Raw genomic sequence first — 24,715 nt, 5'->3', positions numbered from 1 at the left:
TTATATTAAAGGAATTAGTTAGTGGTGTGAGAGAGACAGTGCATGTTGTCCAAGTGCCTGCGGTGCTTATGTGGAGGATCCGAGGAGTATCTTGGTATTTAACGGTTGAGCCAACGTATAGCGGTTCTTTATATTGCTCCGGTGTTTCATTACCAGTATCTGGCATAATGGAAGGAGTGGCGCATATTTGGATTATTATTTTTTAAGTGTATTGCTTAACCGGAGAAGACTTGCACGATGAATGTTTTATTATTTTTTTTTGTATGGTGTGTCGGGATTGAATGACGGCTAAGACCGTTCACGGTTCATCCCGCCAAATGCATGTTTTAGTTGCGAACAGGGTTGTTGGTACAGTCGTGGAATGTTTATTGTTGAGTATTTTAATTATGTTGTCATTTTGGGGCGGATCCCTATGGTAGTTATATTAGCTTCTACCGCACACTTAGCATAATTTAATGAGCTCGATTTTGCTTTACTTTGTCAATTTCACTACATTATTTTTGCACTTATATTGAACATTAATAGGTTTACGCATCTGTGCGAGATTTCACGCGGGGCATTCTCAGGTAACTGTGTATCGGTCTTCGTCTCAAGCACTCGGCTCGAGGGAATGAAGTGCAGTTTTGCGGAATTTGGTTTGGTGGTATTCGTGTAGGCACACCGCGTGTGCATAGACGGATGAAGCGCATGGGGTGAAGTGCGTCGGTGCTATCAGTAATGGGTTGATGACGGTGTGATGCGGGATGCGAGAGACCTGCTTGCAGCATATCGGGTGGAGCCTGTCAGAGTGAAAGCAAGTAGTCGGCGCAGATCTGTTTGGCAGGCATCTCGCATTCTGGTGTCTGCGCAATCTTTCGATTGGGCGTCTTATTGTTGAGGTAGTGCGGTGCTTTGTTTGACCGGATTGGAATAGGAAAGTAATTGCGTTTCTCTCGAAACCAATTCTTCAGGACTGGTACCATGGATGCCTCAGAGTCGCTCAAGCGTTCCCTTCTTTCGTTTAAAAGCTCGTTGGTTTGTCTGGTCTTTAATCCATCTTTTTTGGAAGGTTTTGGTTTTAAGTGTTTGTTAGATGCGATTGAGGACGATTATTCGAAGAACAAATGCAAATGGAAGTGGAGTGGGGAACAGTATTTCGGCTTTTCTAAGGAGTGGAGGTTGTTGTTCGGGACCGAGGTATTTTTTATAGTTTGCAAGGAGGCCTCAATCCGTTTTGCTTTCCTGTTTCAGAAAAAAATGCTTTTTAATATGTCGGAGGGTGGAGTAAGAGACTCCTATATCCCCTTAAACTTAAAAGAAATCCCATACTCTATAACATCATTCAGAACTGTAATTCTTTCAACTATCTCATGTTTTACACTTATCTAGTACTTACTTAGTATAACCAGTAGTTAGCATAACAATAAATAATTCACGCGCGGAAACGATTGATTAGAATCGGCAATCTTTTTTTGCATTCGGCATGCTATTTTTGCAATTCAAGATTAGTAAAATTTCCTCTTACTACGAAACCACTATACGTATGCAATTCCAACGATCTATAAGAATAGTACCTGACACGAGAAAAAGGAAATCGCTCACAAATACCTAAGATTCGGAATTTTATTCAAACATTCGCCAGGAAAACTACATAGACACGGCAAAATACACAAAACATTCGCGGCGTGATGAAAAATTGAACGATATCGATTTATTAAAATATAAGCAATAGGCCTCATCCGGAGTTTAATTTGCATATTTAACCAATCGCATTAATGCAACAAATGATAAATCTCCCAAATTCTCGGCAGCCGACTGCCCAGAACAATTTTACATTATAACGCTACTGGCACACTTACTAACAAATCTCCCCTTCCCGTGATACTTGTGGAGATGCAGAGGTCTCTAGCAGCAACATGTATCGGACTAACCTTCCTTCCTTCCCCAGAACAGTTGTCAGTTGAACTTTTTTATACAAATACAAAGAAAAGAAGATCTGCATTCGGACGTGGCCGGCGTCGGTATTGATCAGCATGCTGGGATCAATATAGATTGCACGGTGTGGCTCATCGTGCTATTCCCAAGCATGTTGTTCCAATGAACATTTTACAATCTCCATTGGTTCTGGTCAATAACGGAGTAGTAACCACGGGCGATGTCTTATGCTTATGCTTATTATATAAGAGCCCCTTAAAGGTGCCATTTTTTCTTTGTTTTACATTTTGAATTTCCTAAAACTAGGGGGTTACACATTTAAATATTATTTTCGTTTTATATAATGAAACTAAAGAAATTTTACAGCTAACTTATACATATTCAAGAGGGGATAATATGGTTGGTGTCAGGTCAGACCGGACTAAGTGACAATTTATTGATTTCGAGAAAAACGAGTTTAAAGTTTGAATCGCCGCACCCTTCACATTATAATTAGAAATTAATTTTCGCCATAATTCTTTCTTATTGTTGCCTATTTCAAATCTGGCAAAAGTCGAATATAGCTACAGAAATTCTTTATCATTATTATCGCATTTTTTATGTTTTGCGACTTAGTCTGGTCTGACTTAACACCGACCATATAATATTCGTAAGATTAGGGGGGGTCATTTTGTGTGTTTTTGTATAGTAATTCACTTTAGGATTTTTGGAAGGGAGATTATTGGAGCAATTAATTATTAACTAACCGGAACATTTTACAAGCATATTAAAACTAGAAAGAGCTAGAGGGGGTGGTTCAATTTTATTAGGTGTAGGGGGGATTAATTAGGGCTATTTTAAAGTAGTGGTACTGTTGGGAATTTCTTAAAGAGATTAGGGGTCATCCATATACCACGTGGACAATTTAGGGGAAGGTGGGGGTCACGAGAAAGTCCACGCTTTTCCATAGGGAGAGGGTGGGGGTATGGGTAATGTCTACGTAGACTTTTCATTATATTTTTGTCTTTTATAAAAAAAATTAACAAATTTGTATTGTCAATGGTGTGTCTTCAAAAAACCTGTTTTAATCCACCTAGCGGTGCAATTGTGCCTTTCTCATTTGTCCGAACTACGATTCCATGGCTGGTTATGTTCAATACAATGATGGAAATGTATATTACATATTCAGTACGATTTGCACATACATACAATGGATCGACAGCCAAGATCTTGAGATATACTAGGTGTCGACACTGAATCATCGCTTGAAACCAGCGGCGGATCAAGGAGGAAGATTCGGGGGGTCCGGACCCTGCCGAAAATTTTCAACTTGTTAAGAAATTTTAAACTAGTCTTAATTTCAAAGTAGCAACCCCTCACTTCATACTCCTACCTAAGCCTTTATAGGGCCGGGATTAGGTTGACGATTTTTAGAGTGATTGCATAACCTTTCTATATGAGAAAGGCACAAATATGCCAAAGTCCAAAAAAGTCAATTTTCGTCAGAATTTTTTTTTCGAGATTGCATCAAATCTCAACGTTTTATGCATTTTGGCATCAAAAATGCAAATTCGATTTTGAAATTTTTTCCTTGCTCCCCCCTTTGAGATTTTTTCATTTCAGTTTATATGGGAATTTGCTGTGTGGTTGCACTCTTCAACCCATATCTCCGGAACCGGAGGTCCAATCAATAAAAAAAATCAATGGCAGCCGATGGGAAAGTTGTACCTTTCATTTGAGCCTAAGTTTCTCCAAATCGGTCCAGCCATCTCTGAGAAACAGAGGTGACATTTTTTTCAACATACTCACACAGACATTTTCCGATCTCGACGAACTGAGTCGAATGGCATATGAAGAATGGCCCTCCGGGCCGGGATTAGGTTGCCGATTTTTTGAGTGATTGTATAACCTTTCTATATGAGAAAGGCGAAAATCTCAAGAACTCGCATGAAAAAGAATCAGAGAATTTTGTCACTTGATGCAATCATCTATAACTTGGTCTAATCCCATTAATTTTGAATTTCAAAGCTTGCGGTTGGAATTACGAATCAATTCAAGAATTCAAAGGCTACTTGAATTTTGCGATGAATCTTAAAAACGTAAATATAAAATATTATAAGTCGTTGACAAATGAGATAGTCTCATGGAAATTTCACAAACGACTAAAGATGTGTATGACATTCTGTGGTTGAAGTTTGAACGATTTTCATAAGGTCCTGTGCTTCATGGTAGTCTTCCACATTTGAAAATTTTCTAAATCCCACTTTTATGAAACTACCCATTTTTTGAAAGTCCACGTGGACAGCGTAGGTAGGGGGTAGGGGCTTAGGAATTGTCTACGCTTGTTCACGAAGGGGGAGGAGGGGTCAGAAACGACGGTTGTTTTATCCACATGTTGTATGAACGGTCCTTTATATATTAATCATCTAAAACTAGAAGATGTGGGAACAACAGTTTTGGGAAGATATTCAAGGGGGAGGAGGAGGGGGGTGAAGTCCTTTATCTGTGTATCAGAGACTGAGGAGAGAAGGTGGACAAGGCTGACGGGGGTGAGATATTAACCCTCTAGTTCCCAACGCCGCCTCTAGGCGGTCTCTATAAAAATCTAAATAAAACTACTAAAACATGATTGTATGTTGTCATCCGCACTAGCATTTCTTCCCAACGCTCACACCCTTCAAACACACACATTATTTGAAAATTCGTAGCTTTCTGTCAAAGGCATTTGAAGCTCAAAGTTGAAAATTCGAGGAAAACGTGGAAAAAAACTATTTTGTGTTTAGTGATCATCTTCATTAAACAAATTTTAACTGTTTTTGGAAATTTTAATAACTAAAAAAAATATTTTTGGGTAGCCTGTTACTAGCATTTCACTGTAGATGTGAATTGGTTTAGTGGAATTATTCGGAAGTTTAGGTTTTTTAGTAAAATACTTTGCCCGCCTAGAGGCGGTGTTGGGCACCTGAACAAATTTTTTTTCAGTGTTAAGTGATTACTTATCGTACCGAAACTAGTATTATGTGCAATTTTAGCTGAAAAAGTATGTTTTAAAAACTTTGTGTGAATGTTGCAGTTAGAATATGGATATTCTTATCATTTAATAATATTTAGGGGAGTCTGGGGCTAGTTGGCGGAATCTTTTTTCTCCTTTTGTATTAGAAATATGGCGCTGTCTCTAGTTCTGCACTTCAAGTACTGTTTAATCCATTCTCCAATGTGTTTATGTTGCATTGAATTCTGTTTCGTACACGTTGTAAGTGATATTGAGTTTTCGAGCGTATTAGAGTGAAGGTCCTACTTTAGTTGTATTAGGAAGGGTGCCTCACAATTTCATTAATTACTCGGAATACAATTGATGCAATGCGTATGAATTGGCATCAATATCTTTGTTTTCTTTTTATGAACCATTATGATATCAAAAATCGGCATTTGAACCAATACGTTGAACAAAGATGGCTAACGCCGCTCTAACCAACGGTTTTACATGGTTATGACGAAAAAAGGCTCATTACCGTAGGTAAAATTTTTTCATTTCAGCATTTTTGTTATTTAGAGCGAAGCTTCAAAGCTATTCCACAAATGACTAGATTTTTCGATAGCGCGCGAAAAAAACTTTCCTTGGCCGTATATGTAATATACGTAACCACAAGTAAAATTTGTTTTTTTTATTTGTTTACTTCGGAATTTCACCTGAAGATTTTCGAATATTTAGTTTTTGAATAAAAAGTGTGCGCCGAAATTAAAATGCAGGAGCATTGAGGCTGAAAAATAAAAACAAGTATCATTGATTTGCAGTTTTATTCAAAAAACATCTCACGCGATCCATACTTTATCATCAAAAGTGGCCAGGTGGCATCATTGTGCGTATAGTCGTAAATTGGCGAGATTTCCGCATCACATATTTAACATTCTGTAATTCAGCCAACAGTCCGCTCTTTTATGCAACGCATTCACTTTTACACGATCTTCTTAAATTAAAAACATAAAACATGATAAGTGAAACCATCGCCAGCAGACCCTGGACTCCCCTACTATAAATTAGAAGTCAATAATTAAACAACCAAAGCACTAGAGAAATACTCCTTATAGTTTAGGTATTTTGCGTTCTGATGGAGTCCAAAATATAAGAAACTATCTGTATTCGCTTATGTTGAAGTAACTAGAAGAAAAAAAAAGTTTTTGTTTTTTATTCGCCCAGGTCTAGGCGGCCTACTTATTTTAAGGCCTTAATGAAAAATCCATTACTTCCAAGAATTTTAAACATTATTTTCGTTTTTCTCATCACGAGGCCCACCTCCAAAAGTTTTTTCAAGCCAAAAAACAATTTGGGCACTAGAGGGTTAACTTTCAGATTCCGGCATCGGGAATCAACGGCAAGGATTACAGATACGGACGGATGCATCATGTATTGGGACGCCGGGCGGTCTTCATCGAGCCGGCAGAGGTTCCTTCAGACGGTTTCGTAGTACGGCTCAGATGAAAATCGACAACACACCGAATTGCGCGTGTGATGTTGTGCTGTAGGTCTAGTGTTTGCTGGGTCATTTGACAGAGATGTTTTGTGTCGTCTTGGAGTCGCATCAAACCATCATTGAGGTACGGTAGGCGGAAGAGGGCACTTCTGAGAATGACAAGAAAAATAATAGGGGCAGTTTAATCTGTATATTTATGGTTTTTTTTAGGAAGGTGTACACGAAGGACATATAGAGGAGATTACATTCGTTTTCGAGCTCACCATCGAGACAAAGGATTTATTTTTCTAGTCCGTAGTGCTGTGTGTGGCGATAAAGAATAGTGTTAATCCGCATTCAAGGTTATTTTGCCAGTTCGGTCCGGTTCTCAGTCTTTTGTTCGCGTGTGAGGATTAAACAATAGCCAGCTGTATAAGCTGGATCGGTTCGTCGTTGGACACCAGATTAAAGCTAAGTGGTTTTTGTCTTTTGTAACACATTTACTGCTTTCTTCCGTCTGCGCGGGCGCTGACCCCGTGCGTTGACGTTTGCTATGGTTCCCTCTCCGGATGGTCAAATGGAAGTTGAATCGGGTTCAACTTTTAAGGCTCCCCCCGGCCCAAATACTATCCAGAACTCTCAACTGGTCCATTTGTGGTCTTCTTTCGGCCCAAGACTAAATCACTGAATCTTCTTCAGATTTCTAAAGACCTGACAGAACGGTTCTCGGCTGTGACCGAAATTTCAAATGTCCGCTCGGACAAGATAAGGGTGTTGCTAGCCAACTCAAAGCAGGCAAACGATGTTGCTTGCTGTGAGCACTTTACGCGGGATTATAAAGTGTATATTCCAGCTGTAAAAGTACAATCCGAAGGCGTCGTCACCGATGAGAGTTTGACGTGCGATGATCTGCTGAAGTACGGGGTTGGCCGTTTTAGAGACCGCTTACTTCAGCCAGTGAAAATACTTGAGTGCAAACGTTTGCACTCAGTAGTAGTAGCGGGGGATGGTTCAAAAACGTACCCCCAATCAAACTCTGATCGGGTGACCTTCGCTGGTACCGCTTTGCCAAATTTCGTCCTCTTGCACAGGGTTCGTCTGCCTGTGCGTCTGTTTGTACCGCGGGTCATGAATTGCACAAAGTGTAAACAATTGGGTCACACAGCCACCCATTGTACCAATAAGGCCCGCTGTGGAAAATGCGGAGAAAATCATCTAGATGATTCGTGCAGTAAGCAAGCCGAAAAGTATCCTTATTGTGCGGAGAGTCTGCATGATATCTCGGCATGTCCCGCGTACAAACTACGCGGGGATAAACTGAAACGTTCCCTTGTGGGACGATCCAAACATTCTTTCGCAGAAATGTTAAAGAATGCTACGCTACCATCCTCAACAAACATCTATGCTCACTTGCCTTCTGACGAGGGCGAGGCTGGTAACTCACAAGAGGGAACATCTACTAGGGTGTCTAGAAGTTATAGGAAGAGGAGGAACATTTCCTCTCCTAAAGTTCCTTGGAAAGGCCAGAAGGTGTCCCTTGACGGGGCTCCGAAAGTTACATCTATTGGAAGTGTTGCAACCAAACCAAACTAATTAGCTCCTGGTCTCGGAGGATTAAGCTCAGAGAAGGAGTTCCCTGCACTTCCAGGAACATCAAAAATCCCAAGTGTTCCTTTGTTTCAGTTCGAGAGTAATCACAGCACTAGAATTATAAAACTCACGGACATAGTGGACTGGATAATGAAAACTTTCAATATTACTGATCCTATTAAAAGTCTTATGTTAGCTTTTCTCCCTACAGTGAGAACATTTTTGAAGCAGTTGACTGCTAAATGGTCCCTCCTCTCAGCGATTGTATCCTTCGATGGCTAACTCATCGAACGAGGTCACCGATTTTATCACTGTTCTACAGTGGAATTGCAGAAGTATCATCCCGAAAATCGATTCCTTCAAAATTTTAATAAATAATTTGAGTTGCGATGCATTTGCATTATGTGAAACTTGGTTAACTTCCGACATAGATCTCAACTTCCACGACTTTAATATTATTCGCCTGGATCGAGACACCCCTTATGGAGGAGTGCTTATGGGGATCAAAAAGTGCTATTCATTCTACAGAATTAACCTTCCCTCGATAACAGGTATTGAAGTTGTCGCTTGTCAAGTAACAACCAAAGGTAAAAGCCTGTGCATAGCTTCCATATATATTCCCCCCAACACCGCGGTTGGGCACCGACGGCTACAAGACATCTTAGAATCCCTGCCAGCACCGCGTCTAGTTTTAGAAGACTTTAACTCTCACGGTACAGCATGGGGTTGCCTCTATGATGATAACCGGTCTTTGATCTTTGCGATGACCTCACACGAAATATCGCTGGAAGAGCTATGCTGCCGCGATATCCGAAAACATCGAATCTACCCAAGAACTTCCTGCGGAGGAAGAGTACAGCTTTTTGGCTGGCTTGATTCTCGACAGCGCGAATCAAGCTCAGACTAAGCCAGTACACGGCGCGAACATACAAAAACGCTCTCCTAATCCGTGGTGGGACAAAGAGTGCTCAGACGTGTACGCGGAGAAGGCCGCCGCGTATAAGACCTTCCGGGACGACGGGTTACCCGCTAGCTACCGACAATATGCGACATTAGAAACGCGAATGAAGAGTTTGATGAAAGCCAAGAAACGTAGTTACTGGCGCCGGTTCGTTGACGGACTAACGAGAGAAACATCGATGAGCACTCTTTGAGGCACGGCCCGGCGTTTGCGAAACCGAAACAGTACTAACGAGAGTACAGAATATTCAAACCGTTGGATATTCGATTTCGCCAAGAAGGTTTGTCCGGATTCCGCCCCGGCACAGAAGATTTACCGCGCCGCGTCTCCTCACGATAGCGCGAACGAAACACCTTTTTCGATGGTGGAGTTCTCACTTGCTCTCTTGTCGTGTAACAATAAAGCTCCAGGGCCAGACAGAATCAAATTCAACTTGTTGAAGAATCTGCCAAGAGACGCTTGTTGAACTTATTTAATAAGTTTCTCGAGGCTAACATTGTCCCACTCGATTGGAGACAAGTGAAGGTCATCGCCATCCAAAAACTAGGAAAACCAGCCTCCGACCACAATTCGTATCGTCCGATCGCAATGCTATCCTGTATCCGGAAGTTGTTCGAGAAAATGATCCTATTCCGCCTCGACAATTGGGTCGAAGCAAATGGCTTACTGTCAGATACACAATTTGGCTTTCGCAAAGGCAAAGGGACGAACGATTGTCTTGTATTGCTTTTAACCGAAATTCAAATGCTAGCAAAGAGCAGATGGCATGAGTGTTCCTAGATATTAAGGGGGCTTTTGATTCAATTTCGATCAACATTCTTTCAGAGAAGCTGCACCAGCATAGTCTTTCAGCGACTTTAAACACTAAAAACTAAACTTGTTGTCGGAAAAGCACGTGCATTTTTCGCATGGCGACTTATCGACATCACGATTTAGCTACATGGGCCTTCCCCAGGGCTCATGTCTAAGCCCCCTGTTATACAATGTCTATGTCAACGACATTGATGAATGTCTTGACAATTCCTGCACGTTAAGGCAACTTGCAGACGATGGGGTGGTGTCTGTTACGGGATCCAAAACTGTCGATCTACAAGGACCATTACAGAATACCTTGGACAATTTGTCTGCTTGGGCTATTAAGCTAGGTATCGAATTCTCTACGGAGATAACTGAGCTAGTTGTATTTTCTAGGAAGCGTGAACCAGCACACCTACAGCTTCTATTAATGGGTCGAACTATCGCTCAGGTCTTCACAGTAAAATATCTAGGGGTCTGGTTCGACTCGAAAGGTACTTGGGGATGCCATATTCGGTGTCTGAAACAGAAATGCCAGCAAAGGATCAACTTTCTTCGTACAATAACCGGAACACTCAGGAGACCTAATTAGGTTGTATCAAACAACGATACCGTCGGTAATGGAATACGGATGCTTCTGCTTTCGCTCCGCCGCGAACATACATTTCATCAAACTCGAAAGAATTCAGTATCGTTGTTTGCGTATCGCCTTAGGGTGCATGCAGTCGACCCATACGATGAGTCTCGAAGTGCTGTCGGGCGTTCTCCCGTTGAAAAATCAATTTTGGGAACTCTCATATCGATTGCTCATTCGATGCGATATCTTGAACCCGGTGGTGATTGAAAATTTCGAAAGGTTTGTTGAGCTCAATTCTCAGACCCGTATCATGTCCCTTTACTTTGACTACATAGCGCAGAATATTAACCCTTCTTCTTACAATCCCAACCGTGTGCATTTCATAAATACTTCTGAATCTACTGTTTTCTTCGACACATCCATGAAAGACGAGATTAGTGGAATTCCGGACCACATACGCCCACAAGTGGTTCCAAACATTTTTTATAATAAATTCCGAGAAGTCGACTGTTCTAAGATGTTTTATACTGACGGATCAAACCTCGAATGGTTCACTGGCTTCGGTATTCAAAAGTTCACCGCCTCCTACAAACTCAGTGACCCTGCTTCAGTTTACGCCGCAGAACTAGCTGCCATTCAGTATACCCTTGGAGTCATTGAAACATTACCCGCAGGCCATTACTTCATCGTTTCGGATAGCCTCAGTTCCATTGACGCTATTCGCTCGATGAAACATGAAAAGCCCTCCTCGTATTTTTGGGGAAAATACGGAAGCAACTGAGTGCTTTATCTGACAACTCTTTTCAGATTACCTTGGTATGGGTCCCTTCTCATTGCTCCATTCCGGGCGGACTCCTTAGCTAACGTACGTGCCTTAGAAGGAGACGTTTACGAAAGACCAATTTACTTCATCGAATTTTTCAGTATTACTCATCAGAGAACCCTCGAAAGTTGGCAAGCTTCGTGGAGCAGTGGGGAGCTGGGAAGGTGGCTACATTCGATAATCGCTAAGGTATCGACGAAACCTTGGTTCAAGGGGATGGATGTGGGTAGTGACTTCATTCGTGTGATGTCCCGACTTATGGCAATCCATTACACGTTGGATGCACATCTCCGGCGTATTGGGCTCGTGGATAGTGGTATCTGCGCTTGTGGTGACGGCTATCACGACATCGAGCACATTGTCTGGGCGTGCACCGAGTACAGTTCCACCAGGTCTCGGCTAATGGATACCCTGCGGGCCCGAGGAAGACCAACCAACGTCCCGGTTCGAGATGTGCTGGCAAGCCGCGATGCCTTCTATATGTCCCTTATATACACCTTTGTGAAAACCATCAATATACAAGTCTAACCGCCCCTTCTTATTTTCCTTATCATTCTCAGAACCCTCTTCCACCTGTATCAAAGCATATGTATCGAATGAGCCAACAAACACGGGACCTACAGCACGAACATAACACGCTTAACTCGAAATGTAGCCGATCCACATCTGAGCCATACTTCGAAATCGTCTGGAAAAACCCCTGCCATCTTAAGGAGGACCACCCGGCGCACAGTGGATCCATTCCATATAAAAGCTGGACAAAACTTAAGTAGTTTAAAATGTCTGAAAATATCGTCTAAGGGTAATTTTGGTGTGCTGAATACGATTTTAATTAAATTAGGAGGCTAAAATGAAGAATACACAGCCTAGGGTGGTTCTAAAAGTTTTTTTTTTAATTTAGCAAATGTGAATTTTATTAACGTCTCAAAATAGATACTTTGTAAGTGAACAGAAACATTTTGATTTCCTAGGGTAGTCCTTAGTAACGAGTTAGCTAGGGTGCTTCCAATTTATCGAAATCTGCTGAATAAAAAATGATGTAATTTTATACATTTGTTTGTAGATCTTCAGTCCAATCTGAATACCATCATAGAAAAAATCATCTTTTCATAGCTCTTTAAGAAATAATCCTCATGTACTAATTTATGAACGTATGCGTTTAGAATAGTTATAAAAATAGCATATCTTAAGGTGTTTGAAGGAATGCCTTAATTTTTTGTTTTATTTGTTTATTTATTTATAGTTATCGCCAAAGCTATTAAAAGATGACAGATTTATTTGATTTTAATGAAGACCTCAAATCATGCCCTTCTATGCTCTATTCACAGTTTCTAATACGATGCAAACTGCAGCTAAGCCACTAAATACTTTTCCATTAATTTCCAATTCCAATGATGATATGAATATCTCTCCTTGTGGGTACTGACTTAGTTTTTTGTACGAAAACATCCTGAGCATACTTTGCACTGTATATATATGCTTTGAAATAAAGGCGTTAGCGTTTTTGCATGAAACTCTCATCAATTTAGAAGTGAATTATTGAGGGAGATGAATGATGAATTTGACTGTTGATTGTGATAGATTCAATAGGGAGTTTGCACTTGAAAATAAATGTTGTATTACTTGCCAATAACTAAAAATCGGGTAAAAAAGAACACTTCCCACACTCACGTATTTACCTTACATCCGTCACCAGTAAAGCTAACAACCAATAACTATTAAAGAAATAGTATTCATGAGAAGATATAATAATAGTTGCAGTTAGTTTGCTTCGTTGGCTTGTATTTATTTGATTTTTTCTATGCTGCAAATAACTGTGAAAATGCAGAAACACGAGTCACAGTTGCAAGACAGTTAAGGCGTACCTATATATGTATGAAGGAAATCGCCCCAAACCCTGAATTTACAAGCTGCGTTCAGAAAAAGAAATCCACCGGTGAATGATAATGCAAAACTTCTTGAAATCAAAAAATACCATGCATCTCCATGAAAAAACTAATTTTACAAATGTCCAAATATCAACCTTCGGCGCAAGATGGCACTATAATTTTTGAAAACTAGATAAAATTCTACGTCAGTTGAACTAGATAAGATCCTTCAACACGCTTTTACCGATAAAGAGATGACACTCTGAATGTGAATAAGTCCTCGTTAAACAACATAGTTATATTGATTTTATTGGTAACTTTTGAAATACTCATTATTTCTCAAATCGAAATACACCATTGAATTCCTGAGATGATTTTCTATTAGAAACGACTATATGTGTTGTTAAGTTATCATTGTAGTACTTATTAAAGCGAGACGAATTAGAATGAACAAAAACTTTTTGTCACTCAAATTCTTGCAGATTTTGAAGACCTTGTACGGTTCAAAATAATGTAGATCTTTTATGTTTCGATTAACTCAAAAATTTGGCAAATACAGCTTTGGGTAACATTTAGAAAAAAATATAAATGGTGTGAAAATCGACAATAAATTTTGGAGGTTTGACCGGCCCGGCCCCACTGTGCGGCGTCCTAGTACATGATTCCTCCTGATGAAGGCCACTCGACTTTGTAATCCATCCATTGATCTCAGGATGCCTGAAACTGAAATAATTTTCTCTCCCTGCCATCTTTGTCTACCTTTCCTCCCCTGACTCTTATACCCAGAAGTTACACCCCTACCCCTTCCCCCAAGTATCTTCACGAAGCACTTTGCTCTTACTGTCTCTTCTAGTTTTAACTATTATATTATATAATCTCGTTGAAAATGCTCAAATCTACTACCCACAAAAATAATTCTAATTACGAATCTTTACAAAATTCAATCATGCCATCTAGTTATTCCTACTTTTAAGATAGTCGTAAAAAAATGTCCCCCTTAGTTAAACATTATTTGCTCCAATAATCTCACTGATAAAAATGTCAAACCATATTGCAATAAAAACTAAATGACCCCCCTAATCTTACGAAAATAATATTATCCCCTTGTGTAGATATATAAGATAGCTATAAAACGCATTAGCTTCATATAAAAAAAATCAATATGTAATCCCCTAGTTTTAAGTAATTTAAAATGTAAAACAAAACAAAATTGGCACCTTTAAGCTAACGCAACGTGCCTATCAAATAAACGAATTGAATAAAAAATTAAAAATAGAGGAGATTACGGCTTTGTGCCAAACACTGTCGAAAGCTTCTTCGATGTCCAGAAGAGCAACTCCAGTGGAATAACCCTCTGAGACATTTACCTTTATCATGTTAGTTACTCTCACAAGTTGCTCCAATACGAAATCCAAACTGCTCGGGAAGAAAAATAGAATTCTCATTGATATGTGACATCATTCTAGTTAGGATGATTTTTTCAAATAATTTACTAATAGAAGAGAGTAAACTAATTGGTCGATAGCTCGATGATTCTACTGGGCTTTTATCTGGCTTTAAAATAGGAATAACCTTGGCATTTTTCCATATTTCAGGGAAGTATGCTAATTCAAAAAAATTGTTGAATATGGTGATTTCGAGAAGGTTTTTAAGAAGAATATTGAAAATCATGACCTGGAGCTATCATATTTTTTAACTTTTTTCTGGTGGATTTGATTTCATCATAGTTTGTTTTAATAATCTCGTCTAGAGACAATACTTGATTTAAACGTTTTCATATTTTTGTAAGACTTCGTTTTCAATAGGACTCACAACGTTGAGATTAAAATGATGGACGCTCTCAAACTGCTGAGGAAGTTTTCGAGCTTTTTCTTCGTTTGTAAGAAATATATGGCCACCTTCCTTCAAAGCTGGAATTGGTTTCTGAGGTTTCTTAAGAACCTTAGAAAGTTTCCAGAAAGGTTCAGAATTTGGCTTGACTTGTTCAACATCTTTCGCGAAATTTTCATTTCTTAAGAGTGTGCTATCTATGCTTAATTTCTTTTTGTAGATGCTGATAGATATATTTCATAGCAGGATCACGAGAACGTGACGAATTGACGTCTTCGAACATTCTTCAAGCGAATCAGAAGTTGAAGATCGTCGTCAAGAATAGGAGTATTAATTTTTTTATGTGTTGTTGGTACTGATAAATTTCTAGCATCAACTATAGAATCACCTTAATTTTGTAATGCCGTATCAATGCCAGTTTTATTTTGTAAATCATGATCACGATTAAAATTATTCTCAATATAAGCTTTGTACCTTTCCTACTTCGCTTTGTGATAATTAAACACTGAGCTAATTGGATTGGAAACAGCTTCTTGAGAAAATAAAAAAGATACTGGAAGGTGATCAGAATCAAAGTCAGCATGTGTAATCAATTCGCTACAAATGTGATCTGTCAAACCCAAATCAATTATTGATCGATTCCTTACAGACGAATAGCACGTAGGTCCATTCGGGTATAAAATTGAATAATAACCAGCAGAGGAATCATTAAAAAGTAGTTTACCGTTGGAATTGCTTTGAGCATTTTTCCAGGATCGGTGTTTAGCGTTAAAATCACCGATTATGAAGAATTTCGACGAATTTTTGGAAGTTTTTGTAAGTCTCCTTTCAAGAAGTTAATTTGCTCGCCAGTGCACTGAAAAGGAAAGTAGGCTGCAGCAATAAAAATGATACCAAGATCGGTTTCAACTTCGATACCCAAACTCTCGATCACCTTGGTGTCAAGAGACGGTGTAACGGAATGTATGATCATGTGATTAAGCGCGATTGCGATTCCTCCACCGAATCCAACAATTCGATCAAATTGATGAAAAACAAAATTAGAGTTACTGTTCAATTAAATATTTGGATTTAAAAAAGTTTCGGTCACAAAGGCTGCATGCACAATATGTATCCTCAAGAAGTTGAAATTCGTCTTCGCACGTTTTTAATGAACGAGCATTCCAATTTAACCCTTTCATGCCCAACTTTTTTCTAGTGCATGTAGGGTTTCAAAGCTATTTTTCCTTGAAAACGGTGGGGTCAAGAAACACAAAAAGCCTATTTTCATTGTTCACGCACTTCACCACTCTTCTTACTTTCTGGATCTTTTAGAAAGTTTTTGCCGTTTTCACCTGCTGAATCAGGACTTTTTCTGCATCCACTGCACTTTCAGCTGTCGCGCGCGAAATGAACGGGTTTGTAGGGAACTTTGGATATCGCGAAAATGAAAACTCGAAAAAACTATTTTTCTGCGACCGACACCAACGATTGCGTTTTACTATGTTTATTGTATGCTTTTTTGTGTACATTTGTCTATGTGTGTTTTATGCTGCGGCTGTTTGACAGCTATGTTATGGTTTGCAGAATCCATTTCTGCTTAGGGTTTGCACAGTGGGCTGACTGTGCGAATCGTACGGTAAGTATTTTACATTGCATTTTGTTTCTAAAATTCTATGATTAGTTCACTTTTTCTTAGGGCTAGGTGAGTATTTACAGGTATGTACAATGCATAAAATTTCATTTCATTTCAGGTTCATGTGGTGGTGGATTAAAGGTGAGTATTAAACATTCCGGCCGCCAATGAAATTTTAAGGAATTCAACGGGCATTAGCGGCGGAAGTTCGAGCTTCTTGCGATGACTGACGTTCAACGGGATATGGAGATCTGGATTCGTCTTGCCGGTACAGGCCTCCTTACAGCTTCCAGGATGATTTTTCGAGGTGCGTCGGGTCCAACTGCAGGATACTGTCCGGGAGTGGTGTGCTGTAAAGGAGGAACATCTGTACGCGAACTGTTGGTTTAACAAATTAGGATGGGGTACTTAACTCGAGTCAAGTCCCAGCCGGGGGTTCTAGGAACCCACACGGCGAGGCTTGGTTCTTTACAGGTGAACCACGAACCGCTCGATACCCCCGAGCTTGGGCCAGGATCTCGTCTGGCGACTCATTTCCCCGAGTAGGGGCCGGGAGCTCGTCCGGCGGCTCTGTACCCTGAGCAAGGGCCTTCATTTGGCGTTGTTGACGTAGGGCTGCTAGTTGGTGCGGGACTCTGTGCTACGATGGGTGGCGCTACTTCAACTGGTAGTAAGCAGAGCTTCGGGATGGCGCGTTGAACGATGCCGTAGGTCGACTTCACAGTGGCGACACGAACAAGGCCGTCAGGGCCGGGTTGAACGCTGAGCACGCGTCCCAGGGACCATTTCAACGGCGGTGCTCTCTCATCTTTGAGAGCGACGATGGAACCAACGGCTAGATTGTCCATGGCTTCTGGCCAGCGGTAGCGACTTTGCAGGGTGGCGAGATACTCCTTGTGCCAACGACTCCAGAAGTGCTGAGTTAGCTGTTGTACTCGTTCCCATCGAGACAACCTGGATTCAGGAACTTCACGGCAATCTGGATCAGGTACCGCATTCAACGGACGACCAATCAGGAAATGTCCTGGAGTCAGAGCAAGCTCATCGGATGGATTGTCCGGCAACGGCGTGATTGGGCGAGAATTTAGCATTGACTCGACCTGAATCAATGCGGTTTGCAGCTCGGATTCGGTTAGGTGGGCATTTCCGAGGATTTTGCGAAGCAGGGTCTTCACGGATTTCACGCAGGCTTCCCAGATTCCACCGAATGTGGGAGAGCGAGGTGGGATGAAGTGGAACTGTATTCCGTTGTCTGCGCATTCGTTTGCTACGGCATCTTGGTGAACTTGAGTTCGGAAAAGCTTCCGCAGTTCTTCCAGTTCTCGCTGTGTTCCAACAAAGTTCGTGGCGTTATCGCAGTAGATATGCGCAGGCTTTCCTCTACGGCCGACGAATCTTCGCAGGCTCGCAATGAATGTGCCAGTGGTCAGATCCGACACAAGGTCCAAGTGCACGGCTTTGGTAGCCATACATACGTATACGGTGATGTAGGCTTTGAAGAATGGCGATCTCTTATTTCGGAGTGACGTTCTCACGTACATTGGCCCAGCCAAGTCAACGCCAACATTCTGAAACGGGTACGCCTGGTTGACCCGAACAGATGGCAGATCCCCCATCAGCTGCTGCAACGGCTTGGGTTTGGCACGTGCGCATACCATGCAGCCGTGAACAATGTTGCGAACCAAGTTCCGTCCGCCGAGGGGCCAAAATCTTTGGCGCAACGAGGATAGTAGTAAGCTGGGACCGGCATGGAGCGTCTTATGGTGTTCTCTCGTGGCGATCATGTCGGTGAGACGATGTTTGGGGAGGACGATCGGGTGTCTTCCGTCGACAGGTATTGCAGCATTGTGAAGCCGGCCGCCGACACGAATAATGCCGTCTACGAGTGTCGGGTGCAGATACCGTAGCTTGGATTTACGGTTTACTTTTCCGACGGTTTCAAGTTGGCGTATCTCGTTGGCAAAGTACTGCTGTTGTATGCGACGGACCAGATTGAGCAGAGTGCGATCAATGTCAAGAGCCGTCAACGGGCCGACAAGAATTGGTTGGTGATTCTTCCGGTGAAGGCAGTTAGCAGCGAAACGCCGAAGAAGTGTGCCGATCCGAAGTAGCTGACGAAGATTGGAATAGCGATCGACGATATCTGACGGTTCTACGCTCACGACCGGAAGGGCAATAGTCTGTCGGACCTCCGGTTGGTCTGAGTTTAAGGTCGCTACGACGACGTACTTCGCTGGCCAAGGAGCGAATATTGGTTTTAGCCACTGCGGTCCGTTCCACCACAGTGCACTAGCGAGGAGTTCATCGAGGTCCATTCCTCGAGAAACGAGATCGGCGGGATTGTCTTCGGATGGGACGTGATTCCAAACGGCGTGAGACGTCAGCTCTTGGATTTCAGCCACTCGGTTGGCTACGAACGTCTTCCATGTCGATGGAGTTGCGGATATCCAGTTCAAGACGATGGAAGAATCGGTCCATAGATATGTGGTGGCGGTTATGTCGATGCTGTCCTGAACTTGTTTAAGAAGTCTGGACAGGAGTTGAGCTGCGCATAGCTCGAGGCGTGGAATGGTTTGAGTCCCCATCGGAGCGACCTTGGACTTAGAAATCACCAGGCGAACTGTACAAGGGCCCTCGGCAGGTATTGACCGGAGATAGATGCATGCGCCATATGCAGACTCTGAAGCGTCGCTGAACCCGTGAATCTCTAAGCGATCGTAATCCGGACGTAACACATGGCGAGAAACTCGAAGGTGGGCAAAAGCTGAAAACTTCTGGTGAAATTCCTGCCATTCGTGAGCGAATCCGTTAGCCACGGGTGTGTCCCAGTCGAGATGGAGCTTCCAAAGACTCTGCAGCATGATTTTCGCCTTTGCAATGGTCGGTCCAATCAAACCTAAGGGGTCGAAAAGACTGCTGATCTGAGAGAGGATCGTTCGTTTGTTCAGAACCGTGCATTCCTTCCAATTCGGCGTCTTGAACGAAAGAAAATCGGTCGACGGTTCCCAGCGGAGGCCAAGTGCAGTCACGGAGGACTCGTGGTCCAAATCGAGTAGTGTTTTCGTCTCTCGGAGCTCCAACGGAATGGTATCAAGAATAGCTTGACAATTCGAAGACCATTGTCGGAGAGGAAGTCCTGCGCCTGCGAGCATTGCAATGAGCTGGTTGCAGGTAACAGCGAGAGATTCAGCATCGTCAGAACCGGACAGCAAATTGTCGACGTAGAAGTCGTGGCGGACAGCGGGTTCCGCCAGCGGAAAATGTTGCCCTTCATCATCGGCGAGCTTCTGCAGCACCCTAGTTGCCAAAAATGGAGCACTGCTTGTGCCGTATGTGACGGTGCGGAGCTGGTAGCTCTTCAGTGGAGCCTCGGGATCTTCGCGCCAGAGAATTCGCTGCAGCGGTTGGTCGGTGGGATGGACCAAAATCTGCCGGTACATTTTTTCAATGTCCGCAGATATCACGAACTGGTGGATTCGAAAACGGAGGACAATCGTCACGAGAGTGTCCTGGATTGTGGGACCAGGAAGCAGGACATCGTTCAGCGAGATACCGGACTTCGAGCGGCATGATGCGTCGAATACGGTACGAAGCTTTGTAGTGGTGCTGTCGAGTTTCATCACAGCGTGGTGTGGAAGGTAGTATTGCGGTTGCGCGTCGATTTCATCGGGGCCAATCTCCCGCATATGTCCCAATCTCACGTACTCGTGGATGAACTGCTGATACATCGCCTTCTTATCGGGACTCGCACCGAGTGAGCGTTCTAGAGAGAAGAAGCGGCGGGTGGCGTTGTATTTGTTGTCCTTTAACTGCCAAAGCAGCTAGTCACGCTTGGGCAGCTTGACGACGTAGCGGCCTTCGGAGTTGCGGGTGGTGTTCTTCACGAAATGTTCCTCACAGTATCGTTCCGACGGAGACCATCCCTTTGCATCGTGGACTTCTTCGAGCTGCCAGAATCGGTTGACCAATTCATCGATTGTGCAGGGATTACTGAACTGGCACTTGCGTGGATCGCTGTGATCGTGGTTTTCCAATAAACACTCTCCGGAGACGACCCAACCGAACTCTGTATTCTGCAGAAGCGGTAACTCTTCCCCGAGCGATATCCTGCCGTATCGAAGAATTTGGAAGAAATGGGCGGCACCCAGAATCATGTCGATGTCGCCAGTAACAGCGAATGTTGGATCTGCAAGCTCCACGTGCTTTGGAATCGGCCAGTGGCGGGCTTCTACCGTCGACTGGGGCAGCTTGACGGTAATGGAAGGCAGAACGAGCATGGAGCATTGTACGGAGAAGGGAGTGACTCGAGAGAAGATGGTTATCGTGGCCTGGTATTCAACCAGCGTTGTAGTGTTTCCGATTCCGCTTATCGGGATAGCATGCGGCAATCGGATGCGAGGAAGCTGCAGTCGTTCGCAAAGAGCCCCAGAAACAAAGTTGCGTTGGGATGCACAGTCCAGCAAGCAACGAGCAGTGACGATGCGACCTCTACCGTTACGAATATTCACTAGCGCAGTCGGAAGGAAAACGGTTCCAAGAATCACTTCACCAGTATGTGATACGAGGGCTGTCTGAGAACTCATGGAAGGCGCATGAATGTGGGATAAGTTTGCGATTGAGGTAGAGGTAGACGGTTGCTGGATGGGAGCTTGCGAAACAGACTGGGGTGACAGTGAGTTTGGAGCATGCAGCGCAGATGCTGCGGTGAGAGTCGGCTGGAGGGCAACACAGCAAGTTGATCCGGTGGCTTGACCAGAAGCGGGATTGTCGTCAGAGGGCTCAGTATGAAGAAGCGTGTGGTGCTTCTTGGTACATGTACGGCATCTTGACCCAGAACAGTTCCGGGCATAATGGGAACTCGATCTCAAACAGTTAATGCAAAGGTTTTTCTGTCTTACCAGGTCGATCCGTTGGCGAAGGTTGAGTTTCCGAAATTCCGGACAGCTGTACAGGTAATGACTCTCACCGCACTTGTCGCACGGCTTCGGCTTGCTGGCGCTGGAAGAGGGTGCACTGGATACTGCAGTTTGCTGTGTAGCTGCGACTGGAAAAGCTGCTAGCTTGGATGTCGGATTTGGCTTGCTGCGAGGAGGAGCGGTGTTCGAAGTGGCTGAAGAAACTGCTTGCAAAACTCGAGCGTAGTTCTGGAGGAAGTTTACCATCGTCACGTATGATGGCATTGAAGTTGACGCACCAGTGTTTGTGTCCTCTGATGTGCCGGCGGTTCCTCCCAGAACCGAAGCGATGTTGTCAGCATCGAGTTTGCTACAGTGGTTCTCCCATTCCCGGAGCGTACAAGGATCGAGGCGTATAGATAGCTGGTAAACCAGGATAGAGCTCCATCGGTCTGCTGGTTCACCCAAGCTCTTCAGAACGGAGATCTGCTGCTCGAAGCGATCGATCAGCGCAAGCAGATCTTCAGCTGATTCCTTGCGCATCGCTGGAGTGTCGAAAAGCGTCCGAATGTGACACTTGATTAACTGCCGGTTGTTCTCAAAACGCAGCCGCAACGTTCGCCAAGCGTCCTTGTAGCCCTGCTCGCTTATTTTGATAGGGTCGAGAATGCGCGCTGCCTCTCCTTGAACGAGGCCCTTCAGATAGTGCATCTTCTCGACCGCACTGATGTCGCTCCGGGAACCTACTGCGGATTCAAATGAATCGCGAAAAACACACCAGTCTTCCAACTTACCGCTAAACTTGGGTAGGTTAAGCTCCGGAAGCCTGATGTTCATTGGTCTCGACGGTGCGGGGTTGGCAGAAGGGGGAGAACATGTTTTCTTCGCCAGTTTGGCCAAGTAGAAGGACCGAAGAGCATAACAGCGACCGTCGAACAACTGCCGTTCCTTTTTCAGGTCGATTGGCTCCTTATCGGTGGAAAACATCTCCAATTTCACCACCGTCCGGTGAAACTCGTCGTAGAATTTCTCCAACTTTTCCGCCCACGCTTCTACTTGGCCCGCAAACTTACTGTCCTTGTCGTACTCCTTCGCATAATATTCCAACAAAGCCATTGAATCGACAATATTCTGCTTCGTCAGCTCCAACTCACTGAATTTCCTCTCGTCGGCCATTTTCTTCTTCGGTAGCGCCGTATTCCCGTTCACTCACGCACTTTTCAACCTCCAAGAATCCAAAATGCACCCGAACAGTCAATTTGCAAAATAAAAATTTCACCGCGAAACTTAAAAACTTTTTTGAAAATATTCCTTCAGAAATCTTTATGTTCCAGCACGGCGCGCACCGTTCAGGCAGTAGGTAAACAATGCACACTACCTACGCTATCGTCAGCTGGCTGTGTCTCGCACGCACTACTCGTTGTGACGATGTAAATATTCTGCGATGGTGGTTTCTTGGAGGGAACACTATGCGGTTTTGTTTGCACTACCGCGTAAAATGGCTAGTTTGCCGCTTGGGGACGCTACCGAAAATCACTTTTCGCGCACTTTTTCTGGCTATACCCGTCTACAGCGGGGCCGTTCTTCGCGATTTTTTCGCCTATTCTGGGCAATTTGCAATCACTTTTGCCTATTCTGGGCAGTTTTATCTTCACTTTTTGCCTATTCTGGGCAGTTTTCTGTTCACTTTTTTGCCTATTCTGGGCAGTTTTCTGTTCACTCGCGGGCACTTTTCTTCAAGATCCGGCTCGAAGGACCAAATTTATGTTCACGCACTTCACCACTCTTCTTACTTTCTGGATCTTTTAGAAAGTTTTTGCCGTTTTCACCTGCTGAATCAGGACTTTTTCTGCATCCACTGCACTTTCAGCTGTCGCGCGCGAAATGAACGGGTTTGTAGGGAACTTTGGATATCGCGAAAATGAAAACTCGAAAAAACTATTTTTCTGCGACCGACACCAACGATTGCGTTTTACTATGTTTATTGTATGCTTTTTTGTGTACATTTGTCTATGTGTGTTTTATGCTGCGGCTGTTTGACAGCTATGTTATGGTTTGCAGAATCCATTTCTGCTTAGGGTTTGCACAGTGGGCTGACTGTGCGAATCGTACGGTAAGTATTTTACATTGCATTTTGTTTCTAAAATTCTATGATTAGTTCACTTTTTCTTAGGGCTAGGTGAGTATTTACAGGTATGTACAATGCATAAAATTTCATTTCATTTCAGGTTCATGTGGTGGTGGATTAAAGGTGAGTATTAAACATTCATAAAGATAGGTGCTTCCATGGCAGTGCCAGAAGCTGGTCAATTGTTACCTTGTAATGCTCAATACAATTCTCCTAGAATAATTACAATAGTCCAATTACGTGGAAAACGTTGCCAACGACGGTCAAAATTGATAAGTTTTATCAGTTTTCAATAATATTGCACCATAACGAAGATATATGAAAAAATCATTTTCGGTCGTCAACGTAAATTATCCCTGGCAGCACTGCTCCATCGGAATCCAATCAGACTGATTGCAATAAATTCAGTTCTAGAGCTGATCCAAATACAAATATGTTAATACGGAATGCTCTGACGATTTTTCGAGGACACATTTTATAACCCTGGTACACCGATAAAGGTACACTGTCAAAGTGACAGTGTACTTTGATTAACTATTCAGAAAATTGGCAGCCCTGTGCCTAAAAAAAATCACCGTTACCATAGCTTTTAAATTATTTATTATTCAAAGAAACTGAAAAAGAACCCGACAAGATATTGAATTTGATTATCAAAATTTATTGATTTAAATGATATTGATAAAAACGTTCTGAACTGTCGTTATCTGAATCTTCTTTCAGCACAGTAAAAGAAATTCGAGATTTAAAATACAAGCAAAAGCTGCCTAAAATTGCCCACATTGTAATGTAGTTGGGAGTAATTAGATCTACGATACAAAGCGTAAGTAATGTAAACTCGAAGAAATATCCAAATGGCATTGCCATCTTTGAACATAAAATCCAACAATAGAGCCCATGTACGACTTGTGATGATTTTTCATCACATGATTTTTCGCTAAATATTTGTGCAATTGGAAAGACTGCAGGTGATGTGCAATTAAAAACTAGGTACTTCTTTATCCCAAACTATAAAAACCACCTTTCGAGAATTTTTCAACGAAAAACTCGATCATGTTTAGTATTTTGAGGGTTAATATTACTTGTAGGTTGATAGTGGTTTCTCCTACCATCCCGGAAGATCAGATCCTAACATGCGCCATGGAAAATACGATTACCTGGATGATTTTCTGCCTATCAAATCGTTCTGATTTGGCCTTATTTTAGCAAACGGTATATATCAGAATATCGTAAATCTAACGAGCTAGTTCCTTTTGCCGTAGATGTATTACTAGTGTAAGAAAGCTCAATAT

The 24,715-nt window shown here is 42.6% G+C and overlaps 2 protein-coding genes across 2 annotated transcripts in view; both read right to left on the bottom strand.

Annotated features, from left to right (window-relative positions):
* Positions 1–24,715, bottom strand: part of LOC131678025 (glycine dehydrogenase (decarboxylating), mitochondrial) — a 507,641-nt gene that overhangs the window by 47,166 nt on the left and 435,760 nt on the right. The window lies entirely within an intron of this gene.
* On the bottom strand, positions 19,793–23,023 carry LOC131678027 (uncharacterized). The gene is made up of 2 exons (XM_058958166.1): positions 22,681–23,023; positions 19,793–22,592 (listed from the first exon to the last, which is right to left on the bottom strand). Exon 2 carries the CDS (start codon positions 22,472–22,474, stop codon positions 20,225–20,227), a length of 2,250 nt encoding a protein of 749 aa, XP_058814149.1. The 5' UTR covers positions 22,475–22,592; positions 22,681–23,023; the 3' UTR covers positions 19,793–20,224.

Source organism: Topomyia yanbarensis, chromosome 1 (genome assembly GCF_030247195.1).
Source record: "Topomyia yanbarensis strain Yona2022 chromosome 1, ASM3024719v1, whole genome shotgun sequence".
Lineage (NCBI taxonomy): Eukaryota > Metazoa > Arthropoda > Insecta > Diptera > Culicidae > Topomyia > Topomyia yanbarensis.
This window is presented reverse-complemented; position numbering and strand designations above follow the sequence as displayed.

What these genes read in the sequence shown, in the direction of transcription:
- LOC131678027 (XM_058958166.1), bottom strand. Translation starts at nt 22,474, where the DNA reads ATGGCCGACGAGAGGAAATTCAGTGAGTTGGAGCTGACGAAGCAGAAT.